This window comes from Heloderma suspectum, chromosome 8 (assembly GCF_057233095.1).
Source record: "Heloderma suspectum isolate Gila_16-S chromosome 8, 16-S_ref, whole genome shotgun sequence".
NCBI lineage: Eukaryota > Metazoa > Chordata > Lepidosauria > Squamata > Helodermatidae > Heloderma > Heloderma suspectum.
Genome location: NC_139465.1, coordinates 10,323,754 through 10,350,412, shown reverse-complemented (window position 1 = coordinate 10,350,412; position 26,659 = coordinate 10,323,754). Strand labels below are relative to the sequence as shown.

The 26,659-nt window shown below is 44.9% G+C and overlaps 1 protein-coding gene across 1 annotated transcript in view; it reads left to right on the top strand.

Moving 5' to 3' along the window:
• The window catches only part of SLC6A2 (solute carrier family 6 member 2), a 103,735-nt gene that overhangs the window by 73,541 nt on the left and 3,535 nt on the right, over positions 1 to 26,659 (top strand). The window contains exons 7-12 of the mRNA XM_084812872.1: positions 2,803 to 2,927; positions 3,760 to 3,872; positions 8,372 to 8,500; positions 10,508 to 10,607; positions 17,303 to 17,403; positions 23,821 to 23,988. Coding sequence (XP_084668998.1) covers positions 2,803 to 2,927; positions 3,760 to 3,872; positions 8,372 to 8,500; positions 10,508 to 10,607; positions 17,303 to 17,403; positions 23,821 to 23,988 — 736 coding nt within the window. The remainder of the gene's footprint in view (positions 1 to 2,802; positions 2,928 to 3,759; positions 3,873 to 8,371; positions 8,501 to 10,507; positions 10,608 to 17,302; positions 17,404 to 23,820; positions 23,989 to 26,659) is intronic.

The window sequence follows — 26,659 nt, the reverse complement described above, 5'->3', positions numbered from 1 at the left end:
ATCTGCTTGCTCACTGGCCTCTCCCTCTGGCTCAGACAATAGTGGTGGTGAGATGGAGGAGCAGTAGATGCCACCACCTACTTTCGCACTGACTGTCAGCCTGTCAAGCAAGCAAATGGAAGCCGTGATGTGGAAGAGGATGAGGAGAAATAGCGGTTCATGACAATGAGGTGAAAAGTAGGGATGTCAGAGAATTCTGCCACGGATCTCAGTGAGGCCGAATACCAGTGCATTTGGCCCCCCGAAATCTGTGGCGGAACGAAGCCCCCCGCCCCACCACCCCAGGAAAGGCATGCAAAATGGAGCACTTACCTGGTGCCATTCGCGCTGCTTTGCGAATGGCAGCCACATCTGCGGCCGCCATTTGCTTCCCCATTTAGGCCGTGATGGGCTACGTAAATATTTACGTAGCCTATCACGGCAAAAAAAGGGAATGCAAATGGCAGCCACCGTAGCCGCTCCCATTTGCGTTCCTGTTTTTTTGCCGTGATAGGCTACATAAATATTTACATAGCCTATCACGGCAAAAAAATAGGCGCAAGTGGCGTAGTGGCCGCCATTTGCGCCCCTGTCTTTTGTCATGATAGGCTACGTAAATATTTACGTAGCCTATCATGGCCACAAACATGAACGCAAATGGCTCTGCTCCACGGCAACATGAATGCAAATGGAGTTGCAGCGGAGCAGAGCCGGACGGATTAGGATTTCGGGGGGAGAGGTGGAGCGCCTCCCCCCCACCGCGAATCACCCCTGCGAAAAGGTAAGTGACTTTCGTACATCCCTAGTGAAAAGGCAGACTCACTGAGGGAGGGTGACTTGCCCACGAACCCTCCAAAACCTGGAAGCTGCGCTATTTTCAGGAATTCCTTAAACTGCTATTGAGGAAAAAAGAAAGGTTTGGACCACTGTGTATATTCAAGGAGGAGATGTGATCCAGACTTTCTGTGCTGAAGCGCCTAAAAAGAATCCACATATTGGTTTCAGCAGCCTGCTAGCTTGTTCTCTCTAGATTAGAATCTGGCTTTCAACAGCTTTAGATCTGCTTGTTAGTATTCCTGGGTGATAATGAATGGCCATCATCGTGTAGCAGAAGTGACACCTGTAATCACACATGGCTCTCCAAATGACAGCCATCTGCCTTTCACAATTAGATTACTGTTAATCGCAACCAATCACTAGGAAGTGTGCCTTTTTAAAAAGGGAAAGAAAAAGAACCGTTTCCTCCATAATTGCTTTTATCCTGTAATCTGAGTAAATTTACCATAGAACTTCTCAAAAGAAAAGAAAAAAACCACCAACACCAACACAACTCTGGATCTGTTGGAGGAAGGATAATTAAAAAACCCTTGAAGCAGCAGTCACAACTGCGTTAAATTGTTTGGAAATTATTAAACTTGTCTTCTGCAGTTTTACTTGTGTCATTTGCTCTCTGCCGAAATGAGCAATTTGTTCTGTTTGTAAAATATTATTTTTATCTTTAATCCTCCCAAACGAGGCTCTGTTATGAGACAATTGGTATTTAAGCAGCTCATTTATTTATTTGTTTGTTTGTTTGTTTATTCATTTCATTTCTGTACCGCCCAATAGCCGAGGCTCTCTGGGCAGTTCACAAAAATTAAAACCACAGAGTGCAGCATAAAGTATAAAATATGAAAACGTAATACCACAATATAACAGTACAACCAGAATAAAACCTAGCAGCAATGCAGACATTTAAAATCCAGATTTAAAACACCAGGACTAAAAGATGAGGAAACTAAAATGCTTAAATACTGGGAGAATAAGGGTGAGGATTGAATAACTTTGGGAGCTGGCATATCTTTATTGCTGTAAAAACAAACAAACAAACAAAAAACAAGTGAAACACAGCTAGTTTCACTGGAATGTGTGGTATATGAAGATTATTCACGTAGTTCTAATTGTACATTGCCATACAAGGAGATAGGGGCTAGGGATATATGAGACATACATTTCAATTCATTTTTTATCAGATTTTACCCAGTTTGCACCTCCTGAACCAAGCACAGACTCAATCTGCAGTTGGAGTCCATACTTTTCTAAGCTTGCAATTTGATTTGTAGACACCCAAAAATGTGTTTGACAGCATGTGTACATTTGAAAATTTGAATCACATCTCAAAGATCTGCACAATTGATGCATACATTAGGAAAAATATGCACAGATTTGCATGCGAAAAGAAAAATGACAACACAGAGATTACAAGCTGATACGGACACGAGACAGAATTAGCTTCAAGGTAGAATTTGGAGAACTTTGCCAAGTTCAAGTTTTGCTTGTGTGCACATCCCTAACAGGGACATAACAAAGAGCCATAACTAAGTGGTATAGCACATGCTTTGCTTCCAAAAGGCCCCAGGTTCAATCCTTGGTGTCTCCAGGTAGAGCCAGGAAGAGCTGATACCAGTCACTGTAGACCCATGATGGGGAACCTCAGGCCAGTGGGGCAAATCTGGCTCTCCTGGGGTCCCAATGCAGCTTCCCCCAGATGACCATTGGATTCCTCAGGTGGCTACACTCCTTTCTTTAGCCACAATCCTTCCCCCCCAACCACCATTTGGTAGTTTCTGGGCTTTTGTGCAATGTTTCCCCATTCTAGAAGGTTGGAATATCTCTCCTAAGGTTTAGTTACTGGCAGTAAATTGGAGGGGGAGGGAGATGACAACAAGATTTTAACCTCAGATGGGCTTTTGATCCTGCTAATAGGGCATTTAATTCATTTCTTCAATGTTATCAGCACAGGGGTTTCCTCCCTTTCTTTCATCGTCCCTTGATTTCTCTTAGGGATGCATTGATGACCAGTACAATCAACTGTGTCACCAGCTTCATCTCGGGATTTGCAATCTTTTCTATCTTGGGCTACATGGCTCATGAATATAAAGTTAGTATTCAAGAAGTGGCCACTGAAGGTAAGACGGCTTCTCCCTTCCCCCTCCAAACTGAATTGTTTCCACCCTTCAAACCGCCCGCACACCTACATCCTTGTTGAGTCAAGAATACTGAAGGAGTTATGTCGATTAAATAGGTCAAACAGACATGTATGAGAATTGTGTGCCCTTTGAGGTACAATTTCTTGCTATTGCCTGTGTGTTCCCTCTGGGGTTTATTTCTCTGGTCTGTATCCATTATACATCTGTGGGTACTATCCACTATTAGTCCTACATAATATACCCATTGAAATGAATGAGATTTCATTTAGTCACAACTGACTTAATTCCCATGTTTTTTTCAGTGAGTCTCCTTTACATAGGACTAACACTGGATACTGCCCTGTATTTGTACTAAAACATTTGTGGTCAAAACCTCTTCTACACTGCTTTGAAGCACTACTTCCCCCACTTTTTCTCTCTCCTAGTTTTCTCTTCTGTTCTAGCTACTTCTCTCACCCTTCTCCTCCTGGTTGTAAAATAAGTTTTGCCTAGTCCTGAAGAAACATTAAATGTTTTCCCTTGTGGCCATAAAGAATTAAGAAATGTGTTGCTATAGTGTTGTTATTAGCTGTGCAAACAGGCTACGCTACAGTGCCACCTACAGACAGATTACAAACATTACAACACAGCATGCATACCCTTTCATGCCAAGGGGATGGGGGAGGGAAGAAAGCATCTCAACTAGAGAGGAGATATAAGCAGAAGGCTACTCTAAACACGGTGACAAGTAACAATAATACATATCAATTAATCAAACTTGCTTTACATTTACGAATTAGGAAACAAACATCCTTATTTTCTTCTTTTTCAGGACCTGGATTAGTTTTCATCCTTTATCCAGAAGCTATTTCAACTCTTAAAGGATCAACTTTTTGGGCTATTGTGTTTTTCATCATGCTGCTTACATTGGGAATTGACAGTTCTGTGAGTATCCCCAACACACGTACCATTTTGTTTTAATAAAGTGTTCTGTTCCTATACACTAGGGGCAGGCAATGTGGTGAACATGGGCTTTAATATTCCTCCAGACACCTTTCTTGGCATCCACCAAGATACCCTACCCCTCCTACGTCAATTGCTGTGAAATAGGTTTCTGCTGATGCAGAAAACTGTGGCTCCAGAGGAGTTGTTTAGTGGGTTGGGGCATTGCCTTGTCCTAAGTCCTTTGAGCAGGTTACTTGTCATTTGCCATGCTCCCATGGCAACCATTTTGTGGTGGTGCCCAGGACAGTTTCTCAAATTGCAAAATGTGCCCATGACCCAAAAGGGTTACATATCCCTGCTATACACATGGCCCAAAAAGGTTACCTAGCCCTGCTATACATGCAGACTTGGATTCTAAGATACATCCAGAGCATCTGGATCAAAATAAATGGAGCAAAGAATAAAAGGAACCTGGTGGTCGGAGTCTACTACCAGCCACCCAATCAAGGAGAAGACAAAGACGAAACTTTTGAAAAGCAAATAGCCAATGTTTCAAGGAAGCATGATGTAGTAGTAATGCAGGACCTCAATTTCCCCAATATTTGTTGGGAGACAATTTCTGCAAAACATGGCCCCTCCTGGAAATTCCTGACTTGTGTGGCAGATAACTTCCTCCTACAGAAAGTAGAGGAAGGAACTAGAGGATCGGCTATCCTTGACTTGATCCTAAGCAACAGAGATGACTTAGTGGATAAAGTAGCAGTTACAGGAACTCTGGGGGAAAGCGACCATGTTGTACTTGAGTTCTTGGTTCTAAGGGAAGCAAAAGCTGAGTGTAGTCAAACGCATACGCTGGATTTTAGGAAAGCTGATTTTAATAAACTCAGAACAATGATCAGTAAGGTCCCATGGCAAGCGACGCTAACGAGAAAAGGAGTCCAAGATGGGTGGGAGCTTTTAAAAAAGGGAATTCTCAAGGCACAATTACAAACAATTGCAACAAGAAGAAAAGGTGGAAGACAACAGAAGAAGCCAATGTGGCTTCACAAAAAGTTTAGAGATGACCTGAAAACAAAAAAGGACACATATAGGAAGTGGAAAGAAGGCCAAGTAACAAAGGAAGAGTGCAGGCAGGTAGCACAGACTTGCAGGGATGGCGTCAGGAAGGCTAAAGCTGAGAACGAGCTGAGGCTAGCGAGGGATGCTAAAAACAGCAAAAAGGCTTTCTTCAGCTACGTGCATAGTAAAAGGCAGAGGAAGGAAATGGTTGTTCAGCTATTAAATAAAGATGGCAAAACGATAACAGATGACAAAGAAAAGGCAGAGGTGCTCAATTCCTACTTTGGCTCAGTCTTCTCCCCAAAGAGGGTCTATGACCCCCCTGGCAAAGGTGAAGTACAGGCTGAAGGGGCAGGATTGCAGCTTGAGATTGATAGGCATATGGTCAAGGAACACCTAATGACTTTGAATGAGTTCAAATCTCCAGGGCCAGATGAACTACATCCTAGAGTCATAAAGGAACTGGCAGAAGAAGTCTCAGAACTGCTGTCTATTCTCTTTGAGAAATCATGGAGAACAGGTGAAGTGCCAGATGACTGGAGAATGGCTAATGTTGTCCCTATCTTCAAAAAGGGTTAAAAGGAGGAACCTGGGATCTACAGACCAGTCAATCTGACATCAATCCCTGGGAAAATTCTGGAGCAGATGATAAAGCAATCCATCTGGAAGCACCTTGAAAACAATGCAGTGATTACTCAAAGCCAACATGGATTTGTCAAGAACAAGTCCTGCCAGACGAATGTGATCTCATTTTTTGATCAAGTAACCTCCTTTGTGGACTGTGGGAATGCTGTAGACATCATATATCTCGACTTCAGGAAAGCTTTCGACAAAGTGCCCCATGATATCCTGATGAGCAAACTAGCTCAAAGTGGGCTAGATGAAACAACGATCCGGTGGATCCACAGTTGGCTACAGAATCGGACTCAAAAAGTGCTTATCAATGGGACCTTCTCAAATTGGGAAGAGGTAACAAGTGGAGTACCGCAGGGCTCAATCCTGGGCCCAGTGCTCTTCAACATTTTTATGAATGACTTGGAGGAGGAGGTGCAGGGAATGCTGATCACATTTGCAGATGACAAAAAACTGGGCAGGATAGCTAATACTTTGGATGACAGAAACAAAATTCAAAGTGATCTTGATAGACTGGAGCGCTGGGCAGAAAACAACAGAATAACATTTAATAGGAATAAATGCCAAGTTCTGCACCTAGGAAAAAGAAACCAAATGCACAGTTACAAGATGGAGGATACATGGCTCAACAACACTACAGGCGAGAAGGATCTTGGAATTGTTGTCGATCGCAAGCTGAATATGACCAACAATGTGATGTGGCTGCAAAAAAGGCAAATGCTCTTTTGGGCTGCATTAATAGAAGCATAGCTTCCAAATCCCAGGAAGTACTAATTCCCCTTTACTCAGCACTGGTTAGGCCTCAACTGGAGTACTGTGTCCAGTTCTGGGCACCACACTTTAAGAAGGATGCAGACAAACTGGAGAGGGTTCAGAGGAGGGCAACAAAGATGATCGGGGGACTGGAAACAAAGCCCTATGAAGAGAGACTGAAAGAACTGGGCATGTTTAGCCTTGAGAAGATAAGACTGAGGGGAGATATGATAGCACCCTTCAAGTACTTGAAAGGTTGTCAGAGAGAGGAAGGCCAGGATCTCTTCTCGATCATCCCAGAATGCAGGACATGGAATAATGGGCTCAAGTGACAGGAAGCCAGATTCCGGCTGAACACTAGGAAAAACTTCCTGACTGTTAGAGCAATGGAACCAATGGAACTTCCTGACAATGGAACCAATTCCCTAGGGAGGGGCTGGGCTCTCCCACACTGGAGGCGTTCAAAATGAGGCTGGGCAGCCACCTGTCAGGGATGCTCTGACTTGGATTCCTGCATTGAGCTGGGGGTTGGACTCGATGGTCTTGTAGGCCCCTTCCAACCCTACTATTCTATGATTCTATGATTCCTGTTCATGTAAAGGAGGATGCTAATTCCAGCCTCTAGCTGCAGCTTTATTCCACACCATTCCCAAGGGTCCCCAGATCCCCAGGAGTATAATGGGGGGAGGAGGCAGGAAAATCACATTGTGTTAACTCTGTTTTCTTGAAGGAAGGACCTTTAGGATTCAAGCCAAAGAGTCAAAATGAACCATTGGTTCTGTTTAGAACACAGGTACAGAACATCAGGCCCGTGGGCATCTGCCATTGTGTGCACTGATAAAAACTGAATTGAATTCCAATTGTTCCATGGTTGATTTCAGTGGTCTAAATATGATTTGACAGTCAGGTTCTATTAAGATGATAGGAGAGACGGAGAGAGACAGCGGGAGGGGGGGGTTATAGAAAGCTTTTGTCAGTGTGGATATTTCTTTTCTTTAACCCCCCAAAACATTCAGACCTGCTCTAGCAGGTACTGGGGAATATGAGTGGGAGCGTGCTGTTGCACTGATGTCCTGCTTGTGGGTTCTTGGTCGACAGCTGATTGGCCACTGCGTGAACAGAATCCTGGACTAGATGGACCCTTGGTCTGATCCAGCAGGGCTCTTTTTAAGTTCTTCATTTATATTCCATCTTTTCAACAACAACAACAACAACAACAACAACAACAACAACAGTGCATGAAAGGACTAAGAATAAAATACAGATTAAAAACAAAATTTTAATTAAAATACAACATAAACAGTATTTATCTTTAAACCAGACCTGGACTTTCAGTGCTTCAGATAGAGGACTGTCCTCTATAAAGTAGGACACATGACCACCCTAACTGATGTCAGAGTTGAAGCATCTTTCATATGGGCAGAGACTAAGACTTTGGGGGAGTATATTTCATTTGTTTTAGTGGAGTTTTTGCTTTTATAAAAGGACGATGGAGGGAAATGCTTGACATTTTCATCATTATGTATCATGGGGTGAGAGTAGATAGTCAGGGTTGTGAATGCATCCCCTCATAGTAGTAGAACTTGTATTATGATGAAACTGGCCAATTATAGGTTCAAGACAAACAAAATAACTTTTACAAGACATAACTGGCTTGTGAAATTCACTGCTACCAGATACGGTATTTGATTGATGATAACTTAGTAGGGTATTTTTGCACAGAGATTGGGGGGGGGGGGTTAAGGATTAGACAAATGCATAGAGGATAAGTCTCTCAGTGGCTCTTAGACATCATAGTGAGGAATGGAACCCCCCATACCCAGATATGCAATACTTTTGATTACCAGAAGTTGGAGAGTCAAAACCAGGAATTAGTTATCTCCATCTTGTTCTCCCTTGGCCATCTGGGTTCTTGTGCAGGCCAGAGCTGGAGACAGAATGATCCACTAGATGAATGTTGGTCTGTTCCAGCCAGACAATTCTGAAATGACCCCGGAATTATTTTTGCTAACCTGCAGCTCTCTCTCTCTCTTCCCCCCACCCTTCCTCCTTAGATGGGTGGCATGGAAGCTGTCATCACTGGCTTAGCAGATGATTTCCAGATCCTCAAAAGACGCAGAAAGCTTTTTACATTTTGTGTCTGTTTTGGCACCTTTCTGCTTGCTCTTTGCTGCATAACAAATGTAAGTATGCCCATTCCAGTGCCTATTGGAAGTGTGTGCCTATTCTAGTGCTGTGCTGAATATGTCCTCCTACTTTGCTAGGCCAATTGGCAGACCACAAAAGTGAATGGGTGGCATTTTCTGCCATTTTGGGAGGAGTCAGGAGAATAATAGAAAAATGTTCAGCAGGGTAGAAAGCTTACTAGAAAAGTGGGAGCAATGGCTATCTCTTTACTAAGATAGTAAAGAGGACACATGCTGAGAGTTGTAGTCCAAAATATGAGGAGGGTAGAAAGTTGGGCACGTCTTCTCTAAAGCAAGACCAGTGGGCCCCAATCTGGATCAGGGCCCTAACATGGGGATAAGAAGGTTTTAACCCTTTAACACCTGCTGTGGTCCCAATCCAGATCATGCATACATGCATGCCTGTAATTTTCATTGCCAAAAAGTTGTCTAGTAGTTTTAATCCAGTAGTTTTACAGGATCACTTCTGGGCAATGGGAATTACAGGTGTGAGGGTTCTGATCTGGACTGGGACCAGAGCAGGGGACAAAGGGCTTCCTAACTCCCACACACTAGGATCCCAATCCAGGAAGGAAGGAAGGAAGGAAGGAAGGAAGGAAGGAAGGAAGGAAGATGCAGCTGCTAGTTACATCGTCAAAAGAATGTGTAGCTTGGGTCTTTGATTTGTTGTTGTTATTTCTATAACACCTCATGGCCAAAGCTCTCTGGGTGGTTCACAAAGGTTGAAGATATCCTCACAGATGACCAGGAATCAATCGCCCTCAACATATCTCAAACATCTACCTGTGCTTTGGAATATAGTGTTGTGAGAGTGGCAGAAGTAGTTTCTTTGCAGAGCAAACAGAAATACTTCTTCTGTTCTGATGCAAAATCTTGTCTAAAATACATTTCTATAGGTTTTCAGGCTACCAGAGCTTATATGTGAAAGATCTGTCTTTAGAGCAGAGGTGGGCAACACACAGGCTGCATGCAGCCCCCATGGCCATTTTTGCACCCCCTTCCCCCACCAAATTTGCCACTGTAGCAGATTTGGGGGTGGCAGCAGTTTCAGCAGGGGTGTGTGTGTGGTCCCTGGTGTGTTCTGTGGAGGGGAGGGGGGAAGAGATAATGTTGATCACCCATGCACTGTTCATGAGTGTTAGGTAAAGTGTGTGATGCCATGAAATCACAGGAGTGTTGAACCATCCCTCCATCGTGTGTTCACCAAACATATAAGGAGATAGCAGGATCATACCTGCAAGCCATGCTCCCTCTGCTACAGCTGCCAGCCATCCCACCCTCCAAGTGCATGTTTGGTGGAAGTATGAAGGAGCCCAATGCACATATAGATATACGCACATAGGCGTCCTTCATGTAAACAGGATCCCAGATTGGCCAGAGTTCCCATTAACATGGACCAGGCCTACTGTACACATCTTTACATGTATAGAGTTCCTTCATACATCTGCTTAGCCCATGGCCAATGGGTGAATCGGTGTTTGGGGGCATGCCCTGTGAGTACAATCTCACCCCACCCCTCATGCTTTTGGTAATATGTGAGAGGGAGGGCCATGTGAACACTTCTTTTGTTCTTTTGAGCACTTGCAATTCTTATTAACATCTCTGTGTTCATTAGCTGGTTAGTTTGTTATTTTTGTTGTTTTAAGGGATATATGCACACTTAAAAAAACATTAAAAGGTAGACATCTGGATTGTGATGTGGGGCTGATGTGAGACTGACAGCTGAATCAGGATTTGATTCAATGTTATGTCCATCTGTCATGCAAATGCCAAAGTTAACTTCATGCTACGGGTGAAGAAGATCTGAGGTGGCTTTTTTTTTCTTTTTTCAATATATTACATCTGTCTTCATCTATGTTGACTCAAACTTGCCTAGTGTTGAAACTAGTTGGTTACAGATATAGGGACTCAAGCACATTAAACCCCAGCCAGCGAGAGTATTTGAAGATGCTCTGGAATTGCTGGTCTCTTCATCTTATTGGATGTTTCCTTCTTGCTGCGTAGGGTGGAATCTATGTACTTACCCTGTTGGACACATTTGCTGCTGGGACATCCATCTTGTTTGCTGTTTTAATGGAAGCCATTGGTGTTTCCTGGTTTTATGGTAAGTGCAGTTGGGGTGGGGGAGTCTGACATGATACAGTCCATGCTACCACTGCAGGACTCTCTCAGATAATTTACAGCAGGAGAAGGGAATGCCCAAGAGCTGGGTTCGATTTTGGGGAAGGTCTTGGGGGCCACATTCTAGTGGTAGGCAGAGCAAAGATGGCAAAAGGCACAGGGTCCAGAGACCAGAAATGCCTGCATATTTGAGCTTAAAGCTTATAGTGTCAGTAATTAAGCCTTAGGAGAGACATTTTGACCTATTAAAATGGGGAGGGGGGAAGCTGACCATCTGGGAAGCCCCAAATTGGGACCAACCCTTGATTTCCACCTTCTTCTGTTGAACATGTAGGCTGAGACTCACAAACAAACAGTAGATGGGGTGGTAAAGCTGTGCACAAAGACTCCCCATAGTGAAATACTCAGGTCAGCTTTCACACAACAGCTGATAACGCCCTTTTGACCTCCAGTGGTTCCTGTACATCAGTAGCCATCAGACATAAACACAGACAAGTGGTATAAAGAAGACACAAAGAGATTAATCTCCCTGCATCCCCCACCATGTACACAATCATAACACTGCCAGGCAAGTAGCCAGATGGTTCTTCTCCCTCTCCTGCAAATGAAAATGAATGCACTTAGATAACCAGGGCTGGAAAAGCTTGCCGAAGCTGTATTTATGATAACAGCTCTTTACAGGGTTTACTAAACACAGCAGGGCAACTTGAGGGAAATGGCTTCTTTAATCACACATTCTACTGCCAAGAAGTGAGATTTTTACCATGACATCTGCGAGCACAGCATTAATTATGCCCTCAATTACACTGTTCCCATCTTGCCATTTAAATGCCTGTGATTGCAGGGCATCTCAGTCTCATTTGGGACAGGTAATTTCCATTCATTCCCTCAACTGAATATTTGGCCTAGAGCTTGTTCAGAACCCAGAGCCACACTTCAAACAGGCCCCAGACAGAATGATGGGATTAACCTCTCCATGCTATACAGCTGTCCAATTCAGTGGGATTCAGGACCTGGCTGTATGGAACCGCTGCCCAAACCACAAAGGTGACCTATGAATTGGCAGTATGCCAGCTCCCACAAGAAGCTGCCATAGCAGAGCAGGTCATATTTCAACCTTGAGTCATCGATATTTTTATTTATTTACCTAATTTATATCCCGCACCTTCAGCGTAAATGTATGTTCCCCGGGCAGGTCGCGAAAAGCGAAAGTACAATTTTTAAAAGATAGGGCTAGATCCAGACTTAGTCATACTTACAGCTAACTCACTGGCATCAGTGGGACTTAAGTCAGTCATAACTAACTTAAGGGCATCTCTACACCAGCATAAAATCCTGCATTTAAAATGGGGCTTTCTGCTTCCATTTTAAATGTGTTTCCTTTTCTCCACCCCCTTCTCTCCCCTTCTGCCCATATCTGAGTCTTCCATTATCTTTCATTGGTCTCACTCCTCTTCTTACTGCTTTTACTCTTTTCACAAAGGAAACACAATAGGGTAACATTATCTGTGATCTATTTAAAAATGGAACAAAGGGCATTTAGTGCAGGAGACGCCTTGAATGATCACGGGGTCATGTAAAAAGCCCGCAAAGTTACGTGAAGGAGCAATCTCAGTTACAGAATAAAAGCTCAATGTGAAGGAACCCTTAGTCCCATTCAGGCCAATGGGTCTTCCCTAAGTATTGCTAAGCATGGAGAAGCGACAATTAAGAGGTGATATGATTGCCGTTTTCAAATACTTGAAGGGCTGTTGCATGGATGATGAAGCAAAATGGTTTTTTAGTTGCTCCAGCGGGAATGACCCAAATGAATGAGTTCAATGATAAGAAAATGGATTTTAAGTAAACATTAGGAAGAACCTCCTGATGATGTGAACTGCCTTGGAAGGTAATAGGCTGTTAAGAGCTTTTTAAGCAGAGGTGGGATTGCTACATATCTGGTGCTGTAGTAGTGGATTTCCTGAATTGGCAGAGGGTTGGCCTAGTGGATTTGTGACATTCCTTCCAACTCTGTCATTCTATAAAGAATTCATTAAAAGCGCAATCCTATGGACTGTGCTCTTGCTGCTTGGAAGCCCCCAAACTCGAAGGCTTCTGATATTCTTTTGCCCTGCTGGGGTGAAGCCAGCAGGGTGGGAAGAGCAGGAGAGGCAATCTCTGCCTCCCTGCCCTCTGATCTCCTTTATTCTTGCTTGAGAGGGCCTGGAGGAGGCTCAGAATAAATTGTATCCTGCCCATTCCTCCCCCTCTCCAAAGTTGAACTTCCAACCTCAGAGATGCATCCGGTGTGATTCTCTCCACACTGGCTGTGTGGGGACAGGGTTGGGGGTCAGACCTCCAACTCCCCCTTCTGAGGTCGGAGCACTGTCTCTGACATCAGAAGGGGTTTTCCAAGCCATCCCTGCCCAGGGATCATAGGGTCCCTCTCTTAATAATTAAAATAGTCTGACATGGTAATTCAGAACAACAATGAAATTCAGTATCCAGACTAACAAGGCTGCTTCCATTAAAAATAACAGCAACAACTGGTACCTGAAAAAAGAGTTGGGACAGTGCCAAGTGAACCCCTCTGGGGAGGGAATCCCAAACACAGAATGACACAACTGAGAAGACCATATCTCCAGTCACCATCTGTCTTGTTTCTAATAGCAGGGCAACAACTAAGGCTGCAATCCTGTGCATATGTAGGAGTTAAGGCCCACCAAAGACAGTGGAACCTACTGTCTGAATAGCCATAAATAGTATTATGGTTTCCCCAACCGGCCACTCTCCAGATATTTTGGACTACAGCTCCTATCATCCCTGACCATTGGCTATGCTGGCCTGGGTCAATAAGAGCTGTAGTCCAAAGCATTTGGAGGGTACCAGGTTGGGGAAGGCTGTACTAGATGCCACTAAATATGACTACTTCTGTTAAGACAAGAGCACTGCTCCATTTTTAAGTGCCTGAAGGAATTTTAAAAAATGGTTTTTATCTGCCTTATGAGAGCAAGAGTAGACCTAGCAAGCCTCATTGGGGAAGAGGAGAGATTTTCCACAGGAGGCTCTGCTTTGAATGGATACCTCCGTAGCCTCAGAGAATAAGGTGTCCAGAGGACAGGGCCTCAACAATATGACTAACGTTGCAAAAAGGGTTCACATGTGTGGAGGCCAGGGATGTCAGAGAACTTAGTTTGGGGGGTGGATGATGGGTTTTCCTAGGCTCTGCACCTCGAACTTCATTTTGGTTCCTGCTACAGCACCCGACTCGATCAGCAGCGAGTCTGGCCAGTTCGTGGATTTTCTGGGAATGGTGTGCATTTTGGTGGGGCGGGGGGGAGGGAGTCTGCAATTTGCACAAATTTCTGCTCAACTCACACAAATGACAGATCAATTTGCACAAATTATGGCAGAATTTGTGTAATTTTCAAAAGTTTGGCCAGCAGTTGGACAGATCCAGCCCTCATTTGTGCAAATGGCTTGGAAATTTGCACAAATTGCAGAACCTTCAAAACATGCACAAAATAATTCCTGCAGTTTGGGAACAGACCGCAGCTCAGCTCGCAGACACAAAGCAAGTTCTACACTGTGAACGCCATGAAGCCAGCCCCCCTGCCCAAAACCTGGGTTTCCCAGTGACGGACATCCCTAGTGGAGGCATAACCTGAGAGACCCTGGCCCTAGACCATGGGAGCAGAATCTCTTTTAGCCCAAGAGCTGAATTCCATTTTGGAGAAGCTCTTGGAGGTGGCATTCCAGTGGTGGGCAGGACCAGAATACCAGAATACCATATTTTTCCAGTGGTGGGCAGGACCAGAATCATATTGTATCGTAAAGCTCTTACTGCCAGTAGCTAAGCCTTAAGAGAGGCATTTCAACCTTTTTAGAATGGGGGAAAGCTGCACAAAAGCCAGGAGACCACCAAGCAATTGGTGGGTGGGAGGAAAAGGGGTGGGGCCTTCAGGGGAACCCCAGAGGGCCATATTTGGCTCCATGTCTGAGGTTTTGCACCCCTGACTTAGACTGATCCTTGCAGCCTTTCTTCATATTCCTTCCAGTTCTCTTCATAGGTCTCATCAAATTCCTCTGCAATTGGTTGATGTTGTCAGGGTGGAAACTGAGCCCATAGAGCCCCAGAGTAGTTCTGATTCTGAGGAGGAACAGCAATCCGTGGGAGAGGAGCCAGCTCATCCCTCACAGGCACAGCAGCTGGTAGAGATTCCTCCTGCCAGCATTCCTGAGATAGATAGTGACCCTGGCAGTGAGAAAGTGCGGGAACGAGGCTCGCTAGATGCACGACGCAGACGCAGAGAGCGACGAGAGATGGAGGGCGCGGAAAGGAGGCGTAGCGCCCATTTGGTGCGCAAGCAACAGCCGCCTCCCATGGACCCAAGGGAAAGAGGGAGGATCTCTCCCTAGCCCATAAGTTCTGGGTCTTCAAGTGACTCTTTTTCAAACAGGGATCAACTGCCTATTCGAAGCTTAGGCCACTCTGCTGTTCCTTGCTTTAGTCACTGGTGATTAGCATCTGAAAGAGTCATTAAGTTGTAAAAGGATTAAAGCTTTGAAAAGAATCCTTTCATCTGTGTCTTGAGTTGGCTATTGGAGTCTACTGAAAGAGGCCTCCAGGGCGCTCCTGACAGATGCCTTTGAGGCTGAGAACTGAGAATGCTCCAGATTATTGGCCCATTATTGAATGACAGGCCTCCTCAATCCCCTGTTTTCACTAGTCATAGTCAGGTGCCTTCTTGATAGGGTGTATGAAACCCCACTTAACTGGCTCTGCTGGGTTCCGGGGGGGGGGGGAGGTGATCCGGTCCTCCTCCCAGAATCCTCGACGGGGGGGAGGCGATCCTTTCCTCCACCCCGGAATCCTGCCTGGCCAGCTCCTCTCCGTGGCCAGTCTGCAGAGCCACCAGCTGGGCTGATCCGCAGCGGGGGGCCCATTCGCGGCTGGGCTGCTGCGGACGCAAATGGCGTCCTGCATAGGGGACGCTATTTGCATCCCTACACCAGGCCGTGATAGGCTACATAGATATTTACGTAGCCTATCACGGCTAAAGCAGGGATGCAAATGGTGTCCCCTACGCCATTTGCGTCCCTGCTGTAGCCATGATAGGCTACATAAATATTTACGTAACCTATCATGGCTAAAGCAGGGACGCAAATGGTGACCACTACGCCATTTGCGTCCCTGTCTTTTGCCGTGTTAGGCTACGTAGATACTTACATAGCCTATCATGGCAAAAGGAGGGACGCAAATGGCGTAGCGGCTGCCATTTGCATCCCCACTTTAGCCGTGATAGGCTATATAAATACTTACGTAGCCTATCACGGCAAAAGACAGGGACACAAATGGCAGCCACCACGACGGCCACCATTTGCAGCCATAGCAGCCCGGAAGACGACCCGGAGCTGCCACCACATCCGCCGCCAGGTAGGTCCATTCCGGGGAGGGATTGCAGGGGTGGCAGGGTGGCGAGGCCGTTCCGCCACGGATTCTGTGGGGCAAGATTCTTTAGAATCCGGCCTCACTGGAGGCCGTGGCAGAATTCTCCAACATCCCTACTTCTTGAATGGTTTTGAAGTGAACTTTGCTCCTTTTGATATCGCTATTCTGTTTTCCCATTGAACGCTTCATCTTGGTCACAAGCGTTCTTGGATGAGATCGTCTTTCAATGCCTCTGCCAAAGGTTCACTAAGTGCTTTGGCAACTCTGAAAGAACAAAGAAGACCAAATCATCCAAACAATATGGTTGAAAGCATGTTTTACTCCCCCTCCACCTCCCCAATTAAAAAAAGAAGACTTATGAACGGTTCTGATGCCTGAAAGTAATTCTTCTTGGATGATATAATTTCAAATTGTTCAGTGCATCCATTTAAAAGACAACATTGATCAACAACTTTCATAAAGATCAGTTTCATTCTTCATCTCTTCAGTCTACTCATTAATCATCCAGATGTTCTTTCTCTTAGCTTCATCCATCTCCTCTCTTCAGTATAATGAAGAGCACAGCTGCACTTTCCCCATGGTTGAAATAAGGTCAATATTTGCAGTGAACTTCACTCTATGCCTTCTGCTTGATAGGAATTTTGTCACATTTCTGTTGATCTCTTCCATCCAGACTAACCTTCCCCAACCTGGTGCCCTCCAGATGTGTTGAACTGCAGCTTCCATAATTCCCAGTCAGCATGGACTGTGTAATTTCAAACCAATGACTATGCTGGCTGACAGTAAACAGAGTCCAGAGGATGTGGGGGAAAGAGTTTGTAAAGTGAAAGGACTTCACTTGTAATGGTATAGCTAGATTATCCATAGAACTTTTGCTGTAATTGCACAGAGTAGCAGCCCAAATATATGCCACTTTATCAAAACAAAGTGCCAATCAAACTCAGTGGGACTTGCTCCTAAATAAATGTACATATGATTTGTGACCAAAGGCTGCTTAACTCCCACTGCCTTAAAGATAGCAGGCCTTCGACCAACTGGCCACCATTTTCATAGGCTCCCCAAACCTAGCAGCCATCATTCTGAGGCTCCCACCAAATGGGAATCACTTTGACAACCAACTGACCAGCATTCTGAGGGATGGTAATCAAGAGATATCAAGAGAAAGGATTGCAGTGACTACCGTAGCCAAATATATATATGTGTATTCTTCTCTCTGCTTTTTCCTTACATTTGTGATCAATCTTCAGGTGTGGATAGATTCAGTGAAGATATTGAGAGGATGATGGGGTTCAAACCAGGCCTCTACTGGAGACTGTGTTGGAAATTTGTGAGCCCAGCTTTTTTATTGGTAAGCTCTTCTTTTGTTTTAATAGAAACAATAGGACTTGTGTATCTATCTATGGTATGGTCAGCTTTCCTGCCTCTGCAGGTATAGCACCCAGATCCAATATGCATTGTTGCAATTTCCAGTTGAGAAAGGGGATGTACCTGCGGAGGCCATCTTCTGCGTGTGGATCTCCCATGGAGGATTGGGGCAAAAATGTACAGCTGGCAACATTCTTGACCCAGAACACCATCAACCAGAAATACTCCTACACAACACCATAAAAAGGAATGGGTTTGTACATGAGCACATGTATTGTGTGCAGGAGATGGACTGTCCCTGATTAGGAAAAGGCAGATAAAGTGAAAGACTGAGCAAGATTGTTGTTAAGTAAAACTTTCACTGTAGTGTGTGTGTGTGTGTGTGTGTGTGTGTGTTGTGGGGTAGGCATTCTTTCAATCCTCGACCATTGCAACAGTGGAAGAAATCCACTAAGCACTTTTAGAAATGAAATATTTAGTAATTTACTTTAAAAAATAGCTGTTTTTTAAACGTGAGCCTTTTGGCATTATTTGTATATTTTATCATCTGGAAAAATCTCTTCTTGGAACACTTAGAATCATTTTTAAAAATTTAAAAAGTTTTAATCCCACCCAGCCATCCCTCAAATTCTGACGATGTTTCTTCACTTGCTCTAATCATGGGACTTTATAAGATCATAAAGTGATAATTGACAATAAAAAAATAAGAATACAATGTGGCTTACCTTTCTGGATTCTTAGGCTCTCATAAGTTTTTCTGATAATCTAATTTCAATGATGCGCAGCAGATGCGAATAAAATAAATTTGGAAACCCTAAAGGAGCAGAATGAAAGCAGAACCTCCTGGTATTTTTTTTCCAGATGTCATGCAAAAGTGAGTGCAAATGCAGTAAACATCTGAACAGATGAACTTGAATTTGAAGGGGGGTAGATTCAGCTGAACGTTAGGAGAAACATCTTGACAGTAAGAACAGTCTGAGAATGGAAACTATTACCTAGAGGGATGGTGGGCTTTCCCTTGATGGAGGTCTTTAAACAGAGGCTGGGCAGTCATCTGTTGGATGCACTTGCTCAGGAGTGGGCAACTGTGCTGGGTTGTGGGGCCACATTGGAACCCGCATGGAACCCTTCTGGGGCTGCACCTCTCCCCCACCAGAGCCACACCTCAACCAGAAGTGGCCATACGACTGTGTTCCCAGTGATTCTTCTGGGAAACAATGCATGTGGAGAGCACACACCTTGTTTCTCAACAGAAATGCGCTCCCCCCACGGCTCCCCCAGGAGGCCAGGGGAGTGCAATCCCACTGGGAAACAGGGTGCATGTTCTCTGCATGCACTGTTTGTCTGCACAACCGGCAGTTCTGCTGGAAACAAGTATGAGGGGAATGCACACATTGTTTCCCAGAAGAATCATGGCCCAAGGTATCTGGTGGGGTCCACAAAACTCCCTCGTGCAGGGGCATGTGCAGCTCCTGGGCCACATGACCCTTACTGTTGCTCTAGATTTCTTGCATCATGTGTGTGTGTGTGTGTGTGTGTGTGTGTGTGTATGTGACCTAGATGGCCTACAACCAACTCTACGATTGAATTATGTAATATATTAGTTGCTGAAGGGGTGATAGTTCATGGGCAATGGAAGCATGTAGCCAATATGAGCATAACAGTGGTAGTTAAAGGTATCCATATTTCTGTGGATAGCTTTTAAGTATATCTTCTGCAATTCCACATAAATGAAAAGTTTGGCACAGAACCCAGGCTCCTGAATAGATCAGCTTTCATTCAAATTTCTGACTCTCATGTTTCAAAAATGTACAAGACAGATCTCTGTAGGCGGATGTGGGAATCATGATCGGATCATCATGTGCTATATGAGCCCATGGTCATTGTTTTTGGGAAAGTAGAGAAGTCTCTCTTTGTGCATTCAAAATAATAGTACAACAAGTACCAAAATAGTAAAAGTACAAAAATAGATCAAGAAGTACCTGGAGGGCGCAATCCTATGGGGATAGATGGCCACTTACGAACTTGGAGGTGACCTCCTGTCCAATGCAGGAGGGGAGGAGCCGGAGGGGATTGTCTCCTCTGAGCTCCAGCCACCCTGCATTCGCAGTTAGACAGCCAATTGCAGCTGTCTAGCTGTGGGACCTCGGAGCACAGGGTGGGGAGGCTGGATGACACATAGGAAGTGTTGTACTGGCACTTCCACACTCCCCACCCACCCTGGGAATGCCCCTTTACCCCCACTCCATCCTGCTCTTCCAAGCGAGGAGCGTGGGGACTATCCATGCTGCCTACAAGGCAGCAGGGGAGGGAGTGGAGAGGCGGTTCCCGGAAATGGACCAATCCCATCACCATCTAGCCACTGTCTAGTGGTAATCTTCAAGTGTAATCCTATGGTATCCAAGTGAGTGTCCCAGGGAACATAGGATGGCCCAGAAAACCCTCTGGGATCAGAGGCAGCTCTCTGACCTCGGAAGGGAGAGTCGGAGATCTGATCCTGGACCATGCCCCCTCACAGCCGGGGTGGAGATAACTGTGCCAGCTGCCTCTCTGAGGCTGGAAAAGCAACCTCAGAGGAGAAGGAAAGGAGACATCCCAGTAGGTAGGGAGGGCAGAAGACTGGAGAGGGCAGAGTATCCTGAGTAGGGATGTATGGACTGTGTGAAATCCACTCTGTTTCATGGATTGTCAGCCACCTTTTGTTCCATCGTCTGCCCACCGACGGATGCAGATTGTTCTTTTCCGTCATGTGGAAAAATGCACAAATAATTACGTAAGAGGGTTCACAACAATTTTCATAATTTACCTTAGTACGTAACATTTAGCATATTGTCCTGCATTCTATTCCACTTTTCTTGAGCAGAAACTTGTGTATTTTCCTACTAATAAATATGCACACATTTCAGGAAAGGTTAAAAAAAAAAAAAATCTGGACTCCATGGACTCCACGCAGCCTGGGGGGGCGCTGTGCAGCGAATTCCGCACATTGGAGTCTTAGAAATCTGAGCTCATTTTAGTCCATCTTGAATTTCTCCAGCATCCTTAATCCTGAGCCTCCCCCAGCCTCCTTCCCTCCTCCTCTGAAGCACCCTCACTAGACAGGCAGAAAAGCCCATCTAATGAAAATCTGAATCACCAGAGACAGAGGATGGGCAGTCGAAGATCTCCACACCCGCTCCTCCCTACCTACCAGCTTCAGCCCAGTAGGGCACAGGAATCTCACAAGCCTCTGAAACTGGGGGCTTCCAAGCAGCAAGGGCACAGCCCACAGGATTGTGCCCTTTCTTTATCAAGACATGTTCAAATGTCCAAAGCTACCTTGAATCTTTCAATAACATTTTTCTTTCTTATGTGAAAGAGTGCATTCAGGAGCATTTCTAGAGGCTGTGTCACTGTTATGTGCTATACTTGAAAGCAAACAGACACTGCCATCTGATCTTTCCTCATTCACCTCTCTGTGTGAATAGCCGATAGGGATGTACGAAAGTCACTTACCTTTTCGCAGCTTGGCTTCGCGGTGGGGGGGAGGCGCTTCGCTTTTCCCCCCGAAGTTCAGGCGAAGGGGGGATGCTTCCTGCCTCGCCCGGCCGAAATTCAGGCTGGAGAGAAGCGCCCCGTCTCCCCGGCCGCAAAACAAAAAGTAAAAAAAAAAAAGTCCCCGTGATAGGCTACGTGACGATTTACGTAGCCTATCATGGCTAGATTTCCAAAGTCAGCCATGATAGGCTACGTAAATCGTCACGTAGCCTATCACGGGTGACTGGAAAAAAAAAAAAAAAGCACATACGCAAATGGCGGCAGCCCATGGGCGCTGCCATCTGCGTTCCTTATTTTGGCACGTCTAGTCTACGTAAAGATTTATGTAGACTACGGTGAAAATAAGGGCAACTATTTGCGTATGCGCTTTTTTTTTTTTTCAAAGTCACCCGTGATAGGCTACGTGACGATTTATGTAGCCTATCACGGCTGACTTTGGAAATCTAGCCGTGATAGGCTCCGTAAATTGTCATGTAGCCTATCACAGGGTTTTGTTTGTTTGTTTGTTTTACTTTAGTTTGTTTTTTTTTGCAATGGCGGTGGCGGCAGCCGGTCGGGAGACCGGCCACCGCCCCCGCCCCCACCGAACCGCCGCCGAACCTCCGCCGGGACCCGCCGCCGGGAGGGACATTCGCCAAAGGTAAGTCCCGTCCCAGGGTGGGGGCGGGGGGGCAGAGAATTTCACCGCCGATTTCGGGGGGCCGAATGCGTTGGAGCTCGGCCCCCCGAAGATTCGGGGAGAAATTCTCCACCATCCCTAATAGCCGATGATTCTTCTGAGAAGAGGCAACAGCTCTGGCTACACCTCATGTTAACTTGGACTTCAGTCCACCAACTATCTAGTCTGCAGAAAGTGAAGTCAGCTTTTCCAGTGTAGGTGTATTACAGACACCCGTTTTTATTAGGTTAGGGGGGGGGGGGCATTGTTGTTCGTTCTTCCCAAAATGTTGTGCTGCCCAAGAAACCATCGATTCATGCCAATGTCCTTTCTTCAGCATGTAATACCTTTAACTCGATGTTTGAGCGGCAGACCTAATAACAAAGATTATCAGCACATCAAAACCCTTTCGGCCCTGCCTGTGTGAAAAACATTTAACTTGACACTCAATATTAAACTACCTATTGAGTTAGGAATTTGTCCCTTTTGATGTTGCCATTTATGCTTGATTTTTAAGAGCAAAGGATGATGCACTTAAAACACAGCTGCCAAGTGCAGTCTGCAGGGGCCATCAGAATTCTGGGATAAGATACAGGTAAGGATGGGTAAGAATTTGGTTTTCATTTTCATGCAAACCTACCTAATCCACACTCCCCAGACTGATACACAAACCAGAACATAGTTGTGCTCTGAAATTGGCACATTTCTGAATGTTGCAATGCAGTCCATCAATTTAAAAATGCACACAAAGCAAGAAATGCATGTGTTAGGGAAAAGCGCACATGAACTGCACATATGAGGGGAAAGTACACATGAAGTCACTATATACTAGGGGAGGAATTGTATACACTTGGAGAATTGCACACAAGAATGCGTATATTGGGAGAAATGCTGATAAAGATGCATGTGCATTTTCAGTGTGACCCTTAAAAACAAAATTCATAAATTGATGTGGAAATGGAATGAGCTTAGCAGTGGTAATCTGAGAAAGTGGACAAAAGTGATCTTGACAGATTTGCCTATTGCAAGATACAGATGCTAATATGGGGTTGTATGTGATTGTGCCCATGTGACAGCAGGAGTGACCTCTTCTGCCATGGGGCTTTTGCAATTCTAACGATAACCTGAAACAAGAGAAAATGCTAATTTCTATACTGGGGCAGGTCTGCTCACAGAAGGGAGATCTACTGACCTGATCCGATTTGGAAACAAGCGTTTTTGCTTGTTTCTCAGGTTATTTTTGGAAGTGTCACTTTCCTGTTGTGCAAGCAGTGCATCCTGTAAGCACAACGGAACCAGCAGAGGTGAAATGGCCCTGTTGGATACTGCATATAGTGTGCAGAAACCTGCACTGGATTCTGGTACCACTGGGCGTAATGGGCATCTTTCTTTCCTTGATGGAATTGTGGGTTGGTTGGTTTGTTTCACCTTCAGAAAAGTGCCCCCCAAAAACTCCACTGCAATTTATGTAATTTTCACTGGCATGTAACATTTCATGTATTATTATTATTAATATTATTTTAGCACACAATCAATGAGCAGAACACCCCAAAAAAGGATGCTACACAGCAAAGGCTGAAGAGAGATCAGAGATGTATAAAATGGTGTCTGTGTGTGTATGTTTAATGCTGTATATATTTACACATTTTCAGTAACTTTTGTATTTCCGTCTGACTAAATTTCTGTACAATTCTAGAAAGTTTTTTTTAAAAAAAAGTCTACAAGTCCACAGAATCCATGCAACTCAGAGGATGCTGGCCCGCTGCGGAATCTGAGGGTCAAATTCATACAAATATGTAGTCGTTTGAATCTATTACGGATTTCTCCAACATCCATAGTTATGGATTATGACCAACCATTTGAAAGCCAATTCTGTAAGACAATGTACATCACACTCCCCCTTTCAAGTGGAAGCATTTATAGAAAGGTTGTTAATTGTTTTGATCGCTGTCATGAGTGCAGACAAATATTGTGTGGTTACCTTACCTTTAAGCAGTCATCTTCTAAGCACAAATAACCCTTGCAGTTCTACAGGTTCAGTCCAGCTCAATCAGAATCTAGAGGACAGAGGTAAGCATCAAATCAACGTAAACTCTATAGATTATTTGCACGCTACAATCCAGCTGATGTGAAGAGCCAACTTGGAATAAACATATGGTTCAAATAAAATTGATATTTACCTTCTTCTCCCCATTTTTCCCATAGTTTGTGGTAATAGTCAGTGTTATCAATTCCAAACCTCTGACCTACGATGAGTATGTCTTCCCACCTTGGGCCAATTCTGTTGGATGGGGAATAGCATCATCTTCAATGATCCTTGTTCCTGCATACATTCTCTATAAATTAGTGAAGGCGCAGGGGACCTTTAAACAAGTGAGTGGCCGGGCAATGAAATGTCATGGAAATGTTCTTTGTGAAATGAAAATCGCCAACGTTAAGCTAAGAGTTTGCTTTCTTTAATTCCACAAACGCTTTGCCGAGAAGTGACCTTTTGGAAACAGCTTTTAAGTAATTTTCCATTTCAAGAGAGGATTTAGGACGCTTCTCTACTTCCTGTGCTGGACATTTGGAAGCTAAAGCACCCCAGAATCTGACCTATTAAGGGACAAAGCTAGACAGAAATGGATAAGATCCACCATCAGATTTCCCTATGTCGTTTTCTTTACTTCAGAGCAATTGCGGTTGCTGCTAATTAGATTACGCATATGCTATTTCTCTGGTTTGACATTGCTTCCCTGCTTCCCTGAATCTCCTAGCTGTGGGGGTGGGGGGGAAGATGGGCACAATATGGGAAACTGTATATTTTCCATACCAGGAGTCCAGGACTAACAGAAGCTTCTGGAAGGGCATGTTTTTAGTCAGGCAAACATTGCAAGGAGAAAGGGTGCATTCTCCCCCCACCCTAGCACCACAGGTCAAATTAGCTGCCCCCCAAAGCTGCTGTGAAATAAAGAACAAAATCCTATGAGATCCATTCATGATGTTCCTACATGACATTTACTTTGGCCCTAAAATTCTTATTGGGGTGGGTGGGGCAGCAGAATAAAGCTGGAATGAAACTTTGTAAACTGTCCAGTTTTCGAATGTGTAGAAGCCAATGTCAAAATCTGGCCTTATCATATGGGGCAGCAGTGGGACGTTTTGGGGGTGCTGAAGGGCAATTTCACACACCCCCTGGAGCCTCCCAGGGGCCACACTGCCATTATGAGCTGCTGCTGACTTTTGGTGGGGACAGCAGCAAAACAATTGGCAGTTTGCCCCTGCATTTCAGTGGCAAAACTTGCCTTGTTTTAAGTGGTAAACGCTTGCCTTGTTTTAAGGCTATGCTTGGCCCTTTGAGGCCACCACTGCAGTTAGTTGCCAAAATTCTCTGGGAAATTGCCAGTTGCCAAAATGGCAGTGGCCAATTTGAGGGTGGTGTGTGTGAGGGTCACACTTAAGGTCAGAGGGCCCTGCATGGGACCAACAGACCAAGTGTTGCCCACCCATAATATGGGCTTTATATACACTTTTAAAAACACTCACACTTAAAGAAACCATGCTGTTCTCCAGTTTCAGAGAACCTCTGTTTCTATGGTGAAAAAGTGCATCCCATTATTCTGTATCACAATTGCACTGCACTCTCCTCCCAATTAACTTTTCTAAACTATTCAGGTTTAAGATTTGTGATCATATTAATTTTCCTGTCAGTGTCATTGGAAAGCCTTCTTCTCTATGCTACCATGAAATCTGCAAAAATGAGGATTTAAGACACAACTGTCCCCCCCCCCCATTTGTTTAAGCCTTTCAGTAAGGTAGCACAAAGGCACCCCTTTTGGGGTTTCGCATGCAAACATCTCATATTACAAAACAGGTTCAAAATAAGCTGTTGCTTCCCACTAAGCTATCCATGACCACCTCCTGCCATTTGTTGAGCTGCCATGATGTCACAGAATGTTTACACTCAGCCAAAGTTTTCTGTGTCACTTTTAACTTGTTTACTCCTACACTAACTGAAGTGTGTGTGTGTGGTGGCTCAGAAGACAATCAATCAGGGCTGTCCTACCATTAGGCAGAGTTGCAGGTGCTGGGGGATGTGGAATGGATCGATCTGAGCTGCCCAACACCTGCTAAGCTACCCCCTGCTGCAGTGGAGGACACTGTCTTCACCAGTGTTGAAATAAAATTAAACATTTATTTACTTATTTATTGCATTTATACCCCGCCTTTTTTCCTCTTGCAAGGAACCCAAGGCAGCTTACATTCTCCTCCTCCTCCTCCTCTCCATTTTATCCTCACAACAACAACCCTGTGAGCTGGTTGGTCTGAGAGTCTGTGACTGGCCCAAAGTCACTCAGTGAGCTTCCATGGCCGAGTGGGGACTGGAACCCGGATCTCCCAGCTTCCAGTTCAACACTCCAGCCACACCACACTGGCTCTCTGGTCTACCAGTCTAGTAGGCTTTTGTATGTTGAATTGGGGTGCCATTTTGTCCTTTGCTTCAGGGAGAAAAATGTTTGGGGCCAGCTCTGTAATCATTTGACTCACATGAGCCTCACACATGACCCAGTAAGCTCACCTAGGCAACAAGTGGGGCAGGCATCAGGGGCAGGGCTGGTCAGGCGACTTTGCTGGAGGCAAAACTCAGACAAGAGTTGGGCTCAGCCGATAGTACAAGGGTGAAGAACCTCAGGCAAGGGGCCAAATCCAGCCCTCCTGGAGTCCCAGTCCAGCCATCTGAGGTTCCCCAGATGGCCACACCTCTTCCCCTCACCCCACCCCGTTTCCCCTGAACACCAATTGTTTGATAGTTTTCTAGCTTCTCTCTGTGTGTGTTTTTCCCCATTCTAAAAGGTTGGAGTGCCCCTCCTAAAGCTTAGTTATGGGCAGGAAGAGCTTCAAGCTTAAATATATTGGTATTCTTGTTATTTTTGGCCCTGCCCCTTTTGCATTTGGCACCACTTACCACTGCAATGTGGCCCACAAAAGGTTCTCCGAAATGAAATTTGGCCCTCAGGCTAAAAGAAGTTCTGCACTCCTGTCATCATGGCTCAAAGATTCCCTA